At 38.2% G+C, this 13,641-nt stretch overlaps 1 protein-coding gene across 1 annotated transcript in view; it reads right to left on the bottom strand.

Annotated features, from left to right (window-relative positions):
• Positions 1-678: 678 nt before the first annotated feature.
• Positions 679-13,641, bottom strand: part of ADAMTS20 (ADAM metallopeptidase with thrombospondin type 1 motif 20) — an 85,258-nt gene continuing 72,295 nt past the window's right edge. The window contains exons 29-39 of the mRNA XM_059847061.1: positions 13,425-13,592; positions 12,028-12,201; positions 9,331-9,501; positions 8,344-8,544; positions 8,081-8,210; positions 7,832-7,926; positions 7,640-7,734; positions 7,103-7,236; positions 6,284-6,375; positions 3,620-3,724; positions 679-2,977 (exon numbers count right to left, since the gene is read on the bottom strand). Coding sequence (XP_059703044.1) covers positions 2,888-2,977; positions 3,620-3,724; positions 6,284-6,375; positions 7,103-7,236; positions 7,640-7,734; positions 7,832-7,926; positions 8,081-8,210; positions 8,344-8,544; positions 9,331-9,501; positions 12,028-12,201; positions 13,425-13,592 — 1,455 coding nt within the window. The 3' untranslated portion in view covers positions 679-2,887. The remainder of the gene's footprint in view (positions 2,978-3,619; positions 3,725-6,283; positions 6,376-7,102; positions 7,237-7,639; positions 7,735-7,831; positions 7,927-8,080; positions 8,211-8,343; positions 8,545-9,330; positions 9,502-12,027; positions 12,202-13,424; positions 13,593-13,641) is intronic.

The raw sequence follows: 13,641 nt of genomic DNA, 5'->3' as shown, positions 1-13,641 counted from the left end.
AAAAGATCCTAGAAGCCATATAACAAAGCATTGTTACAATCCTCTTTAGCTATTACCATTTCTCATTATTTTTTTCTCTATGGAATAGTGATAAGCAGTTATGCCCTTCATTTCTTAAGCATGAACCCAGGCAGGAGAGCTGTGTGACTGTGACCAGCCACGGGCAGCCCAGCACATGCAGCCCCAGGAGGTGGAGCTGACAGCTCTGTCATGGAGCACCCTGCCATTCTGGCAAGCATCTTGGCTGCCCAGTGGGATGGAAATTCAGAGCAATTTCAGCTAAAGCATATGGAAACATCTTACTGCAAGTACAACCCAGGATCCTCCTTTTTGTTTGCATGGTCTCCTAACATGTCAGCATCTTCAAATCTCCAGTTTCTTTTGAGCTGATCATTAAGCTTACGTTTTTCTTAAATTGCCCAATTGTCCTCAGGACAAAAAGTTAGAAACTTGAAAATGGGATGACTGATTGAGCCCTTTTTCCTCCAAAAAAAAAAAAAAAATCTTACACAGGGGAGTCACAAAATGTCAGAAATAAGGATTACTTTTTCCCTACAGTAGGACTGAAACTCTAAATCAAGGGTATAGGAAAGGAAAGATGCAAAAATCTACAAACAATATAGTGCTGCTCTATGCAAAAGTTGGAAGACATGATATCATAGAAGTATAGAAAATACATTTTTACTCAAAAATACATTTTATTATACAAGAAAAACATGATATATTGAATAATGCATTAAAAGTCAGTTTGTTTGCCAGTGGATTTACAAAGTGACTTTGTGGCAGCAGAGCTGAATGCTTTGTAGCCTTTAAATGAGCTGAAAAGAAAAAAGTCCTCTTGGGGATAGAGGCAAACTGCAGTGGCCCTTCTGCCAAAGCGGTAGGCAAGGGACCATGCTATAAAAGCTGCAGCTAGCACAAAGAGGGCAAAACTATTTCTGCATTATTTCAGTTAGCAACTTATAGGGCAATCCCCCAGACAATATAGCTAAATGTGGGAGGATAACTGGAAAATGCAGACAGACATGTCTACCCTCTTCCCTCTGAAGCAGGATTTGCTTCTATAGAAATTATTCCTGTAACCATAGCCTCCAGTTATTCCAGTACAAGTCAATGTACACCACTGCAGAGAAGCTTTAAGAATGTAATTATTCTGTGAATTATTTCAGCTTAAAGAATCTGAAATGGTTTTGCAATGTTTTGTACTTAGAGTACAATACCAAAAAGAACCCAAACAAAAGTACCCTGGTACCATTCACACAAGTATATTTATTATATAAATATTTTATAAATTACAAGATTTTAATTGCAAATGTAAACACTTCTAGGAAAATAATGTTTTATAGTCTTATTAATGTTTACAACTATTATAAGGCACATAGTGCAAAAATACATTTCTGATGCAGAGATCACAAAATAATTACCTATAAGTGTTATCTTAAAAGAAGCTGCATACACTTCTGTGGTACAGTATTTTTTTAATTAATAAATACTACTAATTTATGGCTAACTTCTTGTGGGTAAAAATGTGATATAGCTGCCACTTGATCTATCAATTATACTGGCATGCAAAATAAATATTTGGTTTACAGAATGTGTGTGGTCAGAAAAAGCATGTATAGTTATTTGGTACATTATAGTTATCTGGTGCAATAAGATACATTATTATGCTGGTAGAAAATTTAATTCTGAATACCTGAGAGTTGGCCCTAAAGCACATTATCTGTATATGCATATATTTCTTCAGTTCTGGACTGTAAAGTAATATAAACCCACAAATCAAAGAGCTGGACCATTTTTTAAACCTTGTAACTCTTCTTTAAATAGCAGTTGTTAGAACTGTATTTACAAACATTGAAAAACCAAACTGAGTCAAAGAAGGACACCAAAACCACAGGGGGTGCTGCCTCTGTTTAGATTTTTCACTAAGATTATTGAAAATGATGCTGAATCAGACTTTGAAGGAGGCACACAACTGCAGCCTTTACTAATGTGCCATTGGCCAGGGTAAAGGGGTAAGGTGGATATGGAAAGTGTTTGAGCAAATCCATATTTGTGCAATAATACACAAGATCCTATGGTAAACAGAATGCACTGCTTTCACAGTATACTTGGATGAGAGGCAGCGATTTAAAATCAGGTTTTGAAGCAATTTGTTTCCATATTTTCTTTTCCTGTAACCACAGCAAACCTAAGACCTGATGTTTAACATGTGCTACAGAGACTGAAGAGGTTAAACCACACTTCTCAGTATTTCTGCTAGGATTTGAGCACCACAAAAATACAATGAAAGGGATGGGGGAAAATGCTTTCACTGACAGAGAAACACACAGATCTATAAAACTATCTCAAGCATTTTGGCTATGTACTTTTCAGCTATTGTTATTGACAGATAATCCCTACAAGTTTGTATAAAATTGGAAGGATTGAAATTACCTGTCTCTTTATATAGCAGTAAAGCTTTCCTTTCTATATTTTAGCAGAATCTATCAAAAAAGATCAGTAGAGGATAAATTTTACTGAATACTGCATAAAGAATTATACTGTTAAGTTACAGGTAAAGAATTACAGTTATGGTAAAATTTAGAGCGTTACACATGGAATTAATCCCAGTGCAATTTACTTGTTAGTACATACTGTACTCTGAATAAATACTTCTGCTGTGAAACCTGAAGGTTTCTGATTGTGATTTATGCACTTGCTAGCCCACAAACAGATAATATAACCTTGAGTAAATCCTGAAGAAAACAGGAATTCTTATTAGTGAACATTACAGTAATGAGCACTACAGACACGAAAACATTTCAATATACACATACAGAGCACCTACAATTTGAACCTAAATGGCAAATGTCCCTGCTTTGATGCTCCTAGTACATCAGAGTTCTCACTGTATTTGAAGTTGGAGACCAATAATTGTGTTAGGAACACATTTTCCACAAAATCCTCCGCATCTTCCATATATTTTAGTACCATCCTGGGAATTAGACAAAGAGAAGAATGAATCAAGAAAAGCAATTGAAATCACAGTGCACAGAAGGCTTCTCGAGGTTCGCACACAACAAAAACCTTTTGACAAATCATACCTAGAAACACTAAACCAAGAGACAGCAGCATTAGCAAAGCAGGAACAGAGATCCTTTATCACTACCACTCCACACCTTGCTCCCAGGCTCTCCACCATTCCCAGGCTTTCCATCCAATGTTGTCTTAAACCATGCACACTTACTGTTGTTTAACTGGTCTTTTGGTTTCCCATGCTAATAAAGATGGCAGTAAGAAACAAAAAGGATCATCTGTAGTAGGATGATCTTCAATAAAATGTGGAGGGTTGGGTGTTGTGGTTGGGTATTTTTTAGAAGCATCTTCAAAGCCTTTAATAAACCAAATTAATACAATAACCTCTCAAAATCAGTTAAGTGAAGGGTAGGCAGGGAGTGCTGATCTGATTTAGATACTTGTCAGTGTGATTAAACATTGTTGAAGAAAACATAAACGGGTCAGAGGCCTTGAATGCTATTTCTGATTCACAAAAATCACTGTAGCTTTCACTACAGTCAGCACTTGTACCTCTTGTCCAAGCTGTAAGAGCAGGTAAAGTAAAACAGCATTGACTCACGTGGGATTTGTGTATGTCAGCAGTAGCATAGTTGCCCTGAGTAATCCATCTCACTGTACTGGATAATCTCAGACCTGTACCAGCCAAGTTAATGCTGAACTGGCCCTAGAAAAAATAAATTAAAAAAAAAAAAAAAAAACACCACAGAGCTATAAACAGGGTTCAAAACACTAAAAGACTTTACATTGGCATATTTGCAAATATCACTTGGGATATGTCTAAACATGAAGTAATCAAATGTGTGTACAAAATATGGGCTGTTTATGCTGCCTTACACCCTTTCTGTGGACATTCACAATACAAAACCAAGTTATTCTGCAATAAGCACCAGCTGGGCATCAGCTGATCTGCAGCGTCTGAGCATGAAGACAAAACTAACATCAGACAACTGAAATTATTTTTGTCCTTCTACAAATAAAATTTTAATTTACAAAAAGTACAGACTTTCAAAAGGCAAGAATGAAGCTGTTTTTCTTGAAAGACTATTTTTTTTTAAGTTCCTGAATTTTTTGGAAATAACTTGATCAAAATATACTGCTGCCTGTAAAGACAACTCACTTGGACATCTAATTTTCAAATGTTTGCACACTGTATAAGCATCATCATCTTATCATGTTCCGTTGCTTTTCCAGTATAACAAAATAACACAACTGAACAAGAACATAAGTGGATGTTAAAATAAATATTTTTAAGTGGAACATTATGCAATACAAACCATTCTCAACAGATACAGAAGCTATTGATTCTAAAACATTTGCCTACACGAATACAGACTCTGAAAACTAGCTTCAGTCAGTTCCTATGAGGATAGGAAACATATTAAAAGTAACAAATTGCACTACCTTGGTGAACAAACTGGGATACAGAAAATTATTAAATTGCATTCACAGAGAAGTGCAATATGCTACAAAGAAGTACTACCTCCACAAAGAGCCTAATGATTAGTTCAGGCAGCACTACCATCAGAAAACTGCACACCTCTGCATTATTCACTGAAAGGCTGGATTTCTCTATTCAGACCTAGTAATTTCTTATTGCAAATTGTAGCTTCTGTGTTTTATTGCTTAATAATGTCATGCATAAATAAGTAAATATATATAGCTTTTATTATGATGATTCACCTAAATTCTGTTGCAAAAATTCAGTTATATTGCTCAGTGGGGCAGATTTATTTTGAGAGCACATCTATGTAAAGATGCTGTGCTTATAGCACTCGGGATGAGCTAATAAAAACTCATATGGATAGGATAGGTTGTTCTTCAAGTATCTACAAAGTGGAAGACTTCCACTTAATGAAGGAAGAAATTCATACAAATGGTGTGGACTGGTTTCCATAATTAACAGTCCCAGAGTAACTTCTTTCACAGTGACATCATTTTGCAAAAATAAATGAGAAACGCTACTACAATTACAATGGCAGCTCAATAGCTGTCTGATGTTTTATGCAGCATGTGCAAGGCCAGGAACAGATTTCAAGGACTAAAAGTACAGGAATGGAAGGCTTTTGACTGCATCAAAAGTGGCAGTTTCAGGCAGAACTTATAGATGGAAATAAATGTGTCAGTGCCTAGCCATGTAAGCAGAATTACTCCCAAGAGAAGCCACATACAGCAAACAGATTTGTATCATACTGCTCCCAAGGGACTTGCAGGTTGAAGGCATCCAATACTGTAATGAACTTCAACTGTTTTCCTGACAGGGGTTTAGGTCTGCCAAACCTAGGCACTTCATTTGTACATAAATTGCACATGAATAGTCTCTGACTGCCCTTGGCTGCCCTGACCACCCACAGCTGGTCCTAAGTTTAGGCAGCCAGGAGAGGTGGGCAACAGGGATTCACCTCCAAGCAAGTGTGAGCCAGTTGGTCTTAACTCCTTTATAACCAGTGAAAAGAAATTCACTTCCAGAGGACAGCTGACCTCATCCTAAATTGTCTAACACTGTAAGACAAGCAGGAGTGTTTTCTAAGGAATCCTGTTTCTGCCAGGGGGCTGCAAAGGTTGACTAGGTCAGACTAGGGCTATGTCTGCATCATCAAGAAGGACAATGCAGCATAAGCAGACCTGTAAAGTAAAAATTCATGCCTTTCAAAACTACTCTGGGATGTGAAACAACAAACAGCAAACTGGGACAATGTAGAGATTAATCTAAAAAGCACCACCCAACACAACTAGAACACTAATGCAGACACAACAATGCATGTGGAAATTTTAAAGTAACCTGCTAAAAAAAAAATTTTTTTCCTCTGGCAGTCTTCAAAGACATGAAGCATCAGGAGAGAAATGAAGAAAAGATTAGGAAAATTATGCAGGATTACAGAAAAGTCACTAGAGAACAAAGACTGAGAAAGCATTAAGGGAAACAAAGGGCACATCAAATCCAGAGGGAGGCAGAGCAGTACATGAAACACACAGAAAGCTGTGTGAAAGACACATACATGGAGCCTACAGGGAAAGGGTGTAATAAACAATTTGTGGGAAAAACTGTGAGAGAGGGCATGGTGGAACAGGAGAGAAGAGAGTAAGAAAAAAAATACTTATTAATGTTGTACACTGACCTCACAGAATAGGAGATTGGTTTAGAACCTTACAGATCTAAACAAGTCACACATATTTTTTCCCCCTCTCATGTAAACATTTCAAGGGAGCAAGAAACCATAAATACCTGTGGACATCTGGCTGCACTGTAGCAATCTCCAGCTGTAGCAAATGGTACTGCTCTCCCAAGTATAGTCTGAGCAAAAAGAAAATCTGTAGCTAAAAAACAGAAAATTACTCAACACTAACTGCTGCATTTGAAGTTCAGGGGGAAACAGGGAAAAGTGTGAACATGGGTGTTTTATTATTGGCATTGAGTGGGGTTTTTTGTTTTTTGTTCCCTTGGAAAGGAAGGTTGGTGTTTTGATTTGAGAAACAATGGTTTGAATTTTGGTTACTGCACCTCTAGTCCAACCTACAAGGCCAGGTTTCTCTCTGAGATGTGAATGGGTTAGGAGGGAGATGAATGTGCACTGACACTGCATTGAGTGATCTGGGCCAGCTTGCCAGCTTCAGGCAGGGGCTTAAAGCACTGCAAGATTCCCTATCCATTTATTGAGTGTCTGACAAGATCTGAGAAGAGACCAAGCAGAGCATAGAAACAAAGACTTCCACAAGACAAAAAGGCTGTGGACTAAAATAGAATGAAATAATGGGAACAAAACCTTAGAAAATGAAGGTAGTCCACATAAAAAATATGAATCTGTGAGATTCATGCCACTTGATCACTTGGGACAAGTTAACAAGGTAAAGAGTGGGTTTTTTGTTTTTTGTTTTTTGTTTTTGTTTTTTTTTTACATTGAATTCTTAAATTAAATAAGAATTTTGTTTGCCCCAAGATGGCACAGCTGGATTTGTAAGTGGGTGAAAATAGTAATTTGGCAATTGTGACCACATACAATTTCAATAGAATGCTCAAATAGTCTAAAACTAACAAAATGCTTACTTTTAATTTGCATAGAAGCTACATCAAATCTTATTTTGCTAAAAACTGTGAAGCCAGCTGCAAGGTAATCGTTTCGACAGGCACAGTCTTGCCTTCTGCTTCCATTGAAAGGACATTCATATGGATTCTGCAACCTAAAGAAAAGCAAATATTTAGTTTTCATTTTGAGATTTTTTTCTTAGTATCATAGTGAAAAATAAGCGTACTGCACTATGCCAGATAAAAATATTAAACAATCTTTACTGAACAACAACCTCAGCTTTTAATCTTGGCTCAACTGAAACACTAATGTGGCTCAAAGTAATTTCTACCAAAGTCAAGACAGAAAAAAATTGTAATAATTTAGTACAACTAACATAATTTCAGGCTGGAAGTATCCATATTTCTGTATGTGTGCTTACATGCCTGGATATTTAAAACAGAAAATAAAGGAAAAAAAATCCTACTCTAATTTCTCACAAAAAGTAAGTATTATTTTATTATCTTACTTGGGAAGGAATAAATGCACTTCATAGAGTTACAAAACCACTTCTGTACCTGTATCCGTATACTTCAGAAAAGTTTTCTGCTTCACCTTTTATCAGTGTCAAATATTCTTTGGGATTCTCTAAATTCATGCCTGAGCAATAAATCTGGGAGAGAAAATTTAACCCTTTAGCAAATTTTTATTAGAAAAGAGTTATTTCATAAAAACATGTACTAATAAAAATTCATAAATATTAACAGTACCTTTATCATCCTTCCCTTAACATTAAGCAGGTATTCACCATCCCTTCTCATCCCTTTTTTAATCTGCATATCTTTGCAGGTGGTAAGAATTTCACCTTCAAAATGAATGATTAAATCATATTAATATTTCAGGAACAGAGCTTACTTTTAGGACTTGATTTTCCATAATTGCACTCCAAATATATTTATAGCTTTAATATAAGTAACCTGGGAGAACATTAACTGCATAAAATCAGAGCTATCACTTACATTCTTTCTCATGGCAGATCTTTCTGGCATCTGGTTTTAAATGAGGCAGGCACAAGTCACTAGATAAGCCATTTTCAGTCATACACTCTACTGTTCTCTGCTTTATCCCCACTCCACAAGATGTTGAGCACTAGACATGGATAACCATTAAGACTCAGTTTAGAAAGAAGCAAATAATTACCACCATTATGTCAGCAAGTTATTCTTGGCATTTATTCATGCTAGAGGCAGCTATAAAAACGAGCTTGCACATCTGTACTCACTTTGGTCCACTTGCCCACTGTCCAGGTAGCTGCTTGTGAACACCCTTTGACATTGCATCTGTAAGTGTAGGGGGATGGCTGTACCGGGCACTCTCGGTACGCTACAGCCCGAAGGCCGAGGATGTGCCGGCTTTGGACAGAGTGGGTTCCAACACAGTATGGGATCCTCTGCTGGTAGCCAAACCCACAGCTCTCTGAGCACTGAAATGAAATCCCCAAGCACAGACATCATTGCTGTGAAAGTTTCTGTGACGTTTCTGCAGATTTGCATTACAGGTAAGTCAGCTCTGAGCCTTGCTCCGGCAAAAGGCTGTCCTTGGAAGTGTGCCGCCTTGGGCTGGAGCATCAGTGAGCAGAAGTGAAGGTCTGCATTTGTTACATGTGCAAGGAGCCACAAAGCACCATGGTGCCCTTTTCTCAGAGTTTCCAGAGCCTTTCCCTCTCAGCTGTGATACCTGCACAGGCAGTCATTCCCTCTCAGCTGTGATACCTGCACAGGCAGTCATTCCCTCTCAGCTGTGATACCTGCACAGGCAGTCATTCCCTCTCAGCTGTGATACCTGCACAGGCAGTCATTCCCTCTCAGCTGTGGCAGTGCACAGACATGCACACACAGGCAGTGCAGATGTGCAAGGGAAGCAAAGCACTGATCAAACACTTCACGGAAATCAAGGAAAAGCTTTTTGCTTGTTTCAGTGAGGTCAGCTCGCAAGAGTTTCCTAGGAACCAGCAAAGGAATCCTGTGGTAGGGGCAGCTCTCCTCTAGTTAGTGATCACAGGTCCTGGTGGTTAAGAGAGGGCTCATAACAGCCTCTACAATAAGTCATGGCTGACTTGGAAGGTCAATGGGGAGAAAGTTTAGGCAGCCATGTTCAAATGCAAATATACTTTTTTTTTCCTCCACACATGTAACCTAAATTTTACAGTAATATAATATTCTTAAAAGTAAATATATATAAATATGTGTGAGCAGTACAATTAGTGTACCTGTGACAGTTCTCCTGTGAACACAACATATTTAGAGGGAGATACTCTGCAGGTTTTGGATGATGGAGGCTTTGTGGCAGGATCACAGAAGCTTTCATCCACTTGGAGCTGGTTTTCAGTCACACATTTTACTTTCCTGTATATCTCCTTTCTTCTAGATGATGCTGAGCACTAAAAGTAAGAAAATTAATCAGTTTAACTCGACATTTACGGGATGAAGTTACCTACTGAGTGGCAAACACCAGTAAAACCCAGACGGCAATACCTTTTGACATCTGCTATCAATGTCAGACTAAATTATTCACTGAATCAGAATATTTTACTTTGTTTTTAAAGTACTTCTTCTGAAAAAAACCCCAACAGCCTGCATAGAATAACAATGGCACAGTAACTGTTGGGTGAGACAGAGGAGAAAATGAAAATGTCAAGCCAAGATGATAGGTTGAGTGTAAGCCCCCTTCCATATGAAAAGAGACAGAAAAGGATTTCCATGAAATATGAAAGGAGTAAGTTGGTCCTGAAAAAAAAAAGTTGATCTTGAAAACAGAACAAGAGAGAGAGAGGGAGAGAGAGGGAGAGGGAGAGGGAGAGGGAGGGAGAGGGAGAGGGAGAGGGAGAGGGAGAGGGAGAGGGAGAGGGAGAGGGAGAGGGAGAGGGAGAGGGAGAGGGAGAGGGAGAGGGAGAGGGAGAGGGAGAGGGAGAGGGAGAGGGAGAGGGAGAGGGAGAGGGAGAGGGAGAGGGAGAGAAAACTGCCTGTTAATCAAGCCAGTGCCAGTGCCAGCTTTGAGCAGCAGTGGTTGTTGAGCCTGTGTCTTTGCCCTGAGTGTTCTCAGACCTCTCCTAATGGCAAGCTGGTGGAATGGTGAGCCACCACAGATCTGCCAGGACAGGATAAAAACCTTGCTCCCACCAGAATCCAGAAAAGTGGAGGTACAGGTTAAGTAATATATATCAACAGCATGTTCCCAGCTACGGGTACCTGAACTAAGCTAACTTTTAATGGCAGGGAGGAGCTCAGAATATTAGGCACATAAAGAATTATCCAGTCACAAGGTAATGGGGACAGGCAGAAGATTTATTTTCATGTTTTCTTAGCTTTGTAGGCATTCTTCTCCCTAGGATAAAAACCCTTCACCCAGTCTACTGGCTGCAAACTGGACAGATCTGGACATATTTCTGCTCTAGTGTGACTGGTGAGGCGAGGAAATGACACACAAGCACCCAGAACCAGGACAGTTGGGCAAAACATTACAAGTTTGGTGGAAGACATCCTGCACTGGGAGTGGCATGCAGATGGAAAAGCACTTGAACTATTAACATTACATGTACAGGGCCGAGTGTGACTGTGGTGAGAGAAGGAAACAGAACACAGAAATTTCAAGAAAACAGCAATATACATGTGGAAGAAGTTATGAAATAGCTGGAGAATGTACTGAAACAAAGTATGTTTGTAGTAGAGAGCTCCAAACAGCCAGCTGGAATACACAAATGTTTGCTGGCAAAGGGAAAATTCACTCTCATTCTTTCAAAGTGTATATTTGTGCTAAAAGCGCATTCGGAACCACTTCCACTTATTCCTGATTTTGACAGCTACATATGAGAATGGAACACTTGAAAGAAACATGTATTTGTCAGGTTTCCCTCAATAGAGCTTAACAAAGGAATACATATGTCTGAACTGCATTAATATAATCTAGGTTTTGCAGAGAACCAGCCAATGTTTTACAAATTAATGGCTGTCACTTCTATAGCACTGTTTCCCTGAGATTTTAGTCTTCATATTCAAGGGGGTTTGCCCTAGAAAATTCAGTATGTCAGAATATTAATATGACACAAATGCACAAAATGTTTTTTTTGTTTAACATTAGAGAAAGTCTCTTTCGCACACCATTCCGGGTATTATACATAATTTTTGCTTTTTCTCTCTTCCCCATCTTTATATGTTTGCATATTTGCAAAAATAACACAAGTTATTAAATTTCTAGCATGTAGAAAATAGTAATTACACCTTTAGAAATGGCATCTCTTTCCTGAAGGTATCTGTAAATTTTCTTAAATATGAAAAAACATATTTGGTAAGAGAATGCTGAGTTTATTTTCTTATCTCACTTCCTCTTTGGTAGGGGTATAATGAGATTTATTTTGTTTCTTATCTTTTCTGTAAGAAGAAAAGATGCTTCATGTTTTTAAGATGTTTTAAATCTTCCATACGGAACTTCTTATAAACACTGTTGTCCAAAGATTTTATTTCCATGGTGTTTACTTTCACATGACATTTCTTCTGCATTTCTGTTCTTAAAAAGCTGCTTTTTAAAAAGATATTTCACAATAAGGATTTATTAAAAATCTTATGCACTATGTAGAGAAGTATGCAGAGATAGTCCTATTAATAAGTACCTGCTCAGAACTCCACCAGAGCTTTTGTCTACAACAACAGACAAGCAAATCCTGTAGAGATTGTAAAAAGAGAGTATAAATAAAGTCTTTGACATTGTTTGTCACTTTTGAAGTTTTGCAAGCCTGACCTTCAAAACTTCCAGCACGGTCTTTTGTTATTCTGCAGCATAACAGCTATTAGAAATACATCCAAATATATGTGTGTGGGGGGGGAGAAATTTAAAAATAACAGAAACCCCAAACTTATTATGCCCTATTACATAACTCAGTGAAGTCATACAGGTTAAAAACCTTACTTACATTTTCCCATTCCTGTGCCAGCCAGTGGTACAGAAGGCAGGCGGGCAGCTGGCAGTGCCTCGTGCTGGCGGGGCGCCGGTCACGGCTGCACAGGGCGTCACTCACCCGCCCCAGGCCTGCCACCTGACAGGAGATGTCCCTCTGCTGAATCCCCTCTCCACAGGATACAGAGCACTGAAATTGATCAAAATTAGTTGTGTCACTGTGAAACGAGACTGTCCCCAGAAGGGCGTGCAGCTGCCGTTAGAAGTTCTTAGGATATTATTTAAAATGTACTTCACATCCCTTGTGGCATGAGTACAATACCTGAAGAAATTTATGTTGAAAATACAAAACTCAAATTAAAATGTTTTAAAAATACAGAAAATAATTCCATCTGAGGTACCTAACTGAGCTCCCTGCCTACCTTTATTCACGGTAGGGGCAATCACTATAGACATTTGCAAAGCAAAAGTTTACATTTTTGCAAGATCAACAGTCAAAGCTCTGAGTTTACATCTTATCTTTATTAGAGACTGACAGTCTTGTCTGTTGTTTTAAAATGCAAATACTACAATAAAAGAGGAAAAATCTCAGTATTTCAGGTTAGAAAATCTTGCAAAAAGTGTAATATTCCAAGGACACTATCTTTTGCAAGTAGTACTAACAATTTTGAAACCTGAAGAGCTTAAATGCCAAATGCCTTAGGCATTTTCCTTCTTCCTGGCCAAAGGAATTTCACCATCCCATTAATGTCTGCTGAGATAAACCTAATTCCCTTTTACCCTAGACAGAAGCATGATTATGTCCCAAAGACTACCTAAAGGACCAAGGTCAATCATAAAGTTCATATTGTTCTATCAAGCCTGGCCAAAATGTGGAGAGTGGTACTGTGTCCAATGTGGGGAATCTTGTGTTGAAAGTGTGAGTGAAATACAAAATATTGCAATGTGCCCAGTTATACACAATTTTACAACAAGGTGACAGATGGTTTATTAGACCAAACCAGGGAAAAGGCCATTATTTGTGCCCACAAGCCCTTTTTCTTGTCATTTGCCCTCAAACTTGGGCTCCATTTCACTATTTAGAATAAGACAGCCAATAGTGATATTAATGAATTCATTGCAGAATGTAAGAAGTAAGCTTTAAAAGTCACTGTTAATATACCAGGAAAGATGATTAAAGTCCTAAGTAGCTATTGAATACAAAATTGAGATTAGCAAATAACTTCAGTTTTCACAGAGATTTATTTTTCATTACTCTTAAAAGAAAGAAAAAGAAAATACAATCAAGTCCTTGCTAATTTCTTAATTTCATTGCGATTTGCATTCTGACATTTTTTCCCAGTGAAGCAGTGTGTCATGAATATATTGTCTTGCATTTTCATGGAGAACGTAACTATGGAAGCTTTTACATACCTCTTTCCATCTGCTGGCCTTCCAAGAAGGACATCTTCCAGCTCTACATATTTTGTATGTTCGTGGCTTTTTCAAATGTTGGCAGTTGTCCTCTTCTATTTTCACTTGGAAGCTGTTAATACAATGCACATCACGAAACTTCAAACCTTTTCCACAGGAAACAGAGCACTGAAAAGAGAAGTGTTATTTCACTACTTTGCTAAAAAACCTCAGAGCA

This window comes from Haemorhous mexicanus, chromosome 5 (genome assembly GCF_027477595.1).
Source record: "Haemorhous mexicanus isolate bHaeMex1 chromosome 5, bHaeMex1.pri, whole genome shotgun sequence".
Taxonomy (NCBI): Eukaryota; Metazoa; Chordata; class Aves; order Passeriformes; family Fringillidae; genus Haemorhous; species Haemorhous mexicanus.
This window is presented reverse-complemented; position numbering and strand designations above follow the sequence as displayed.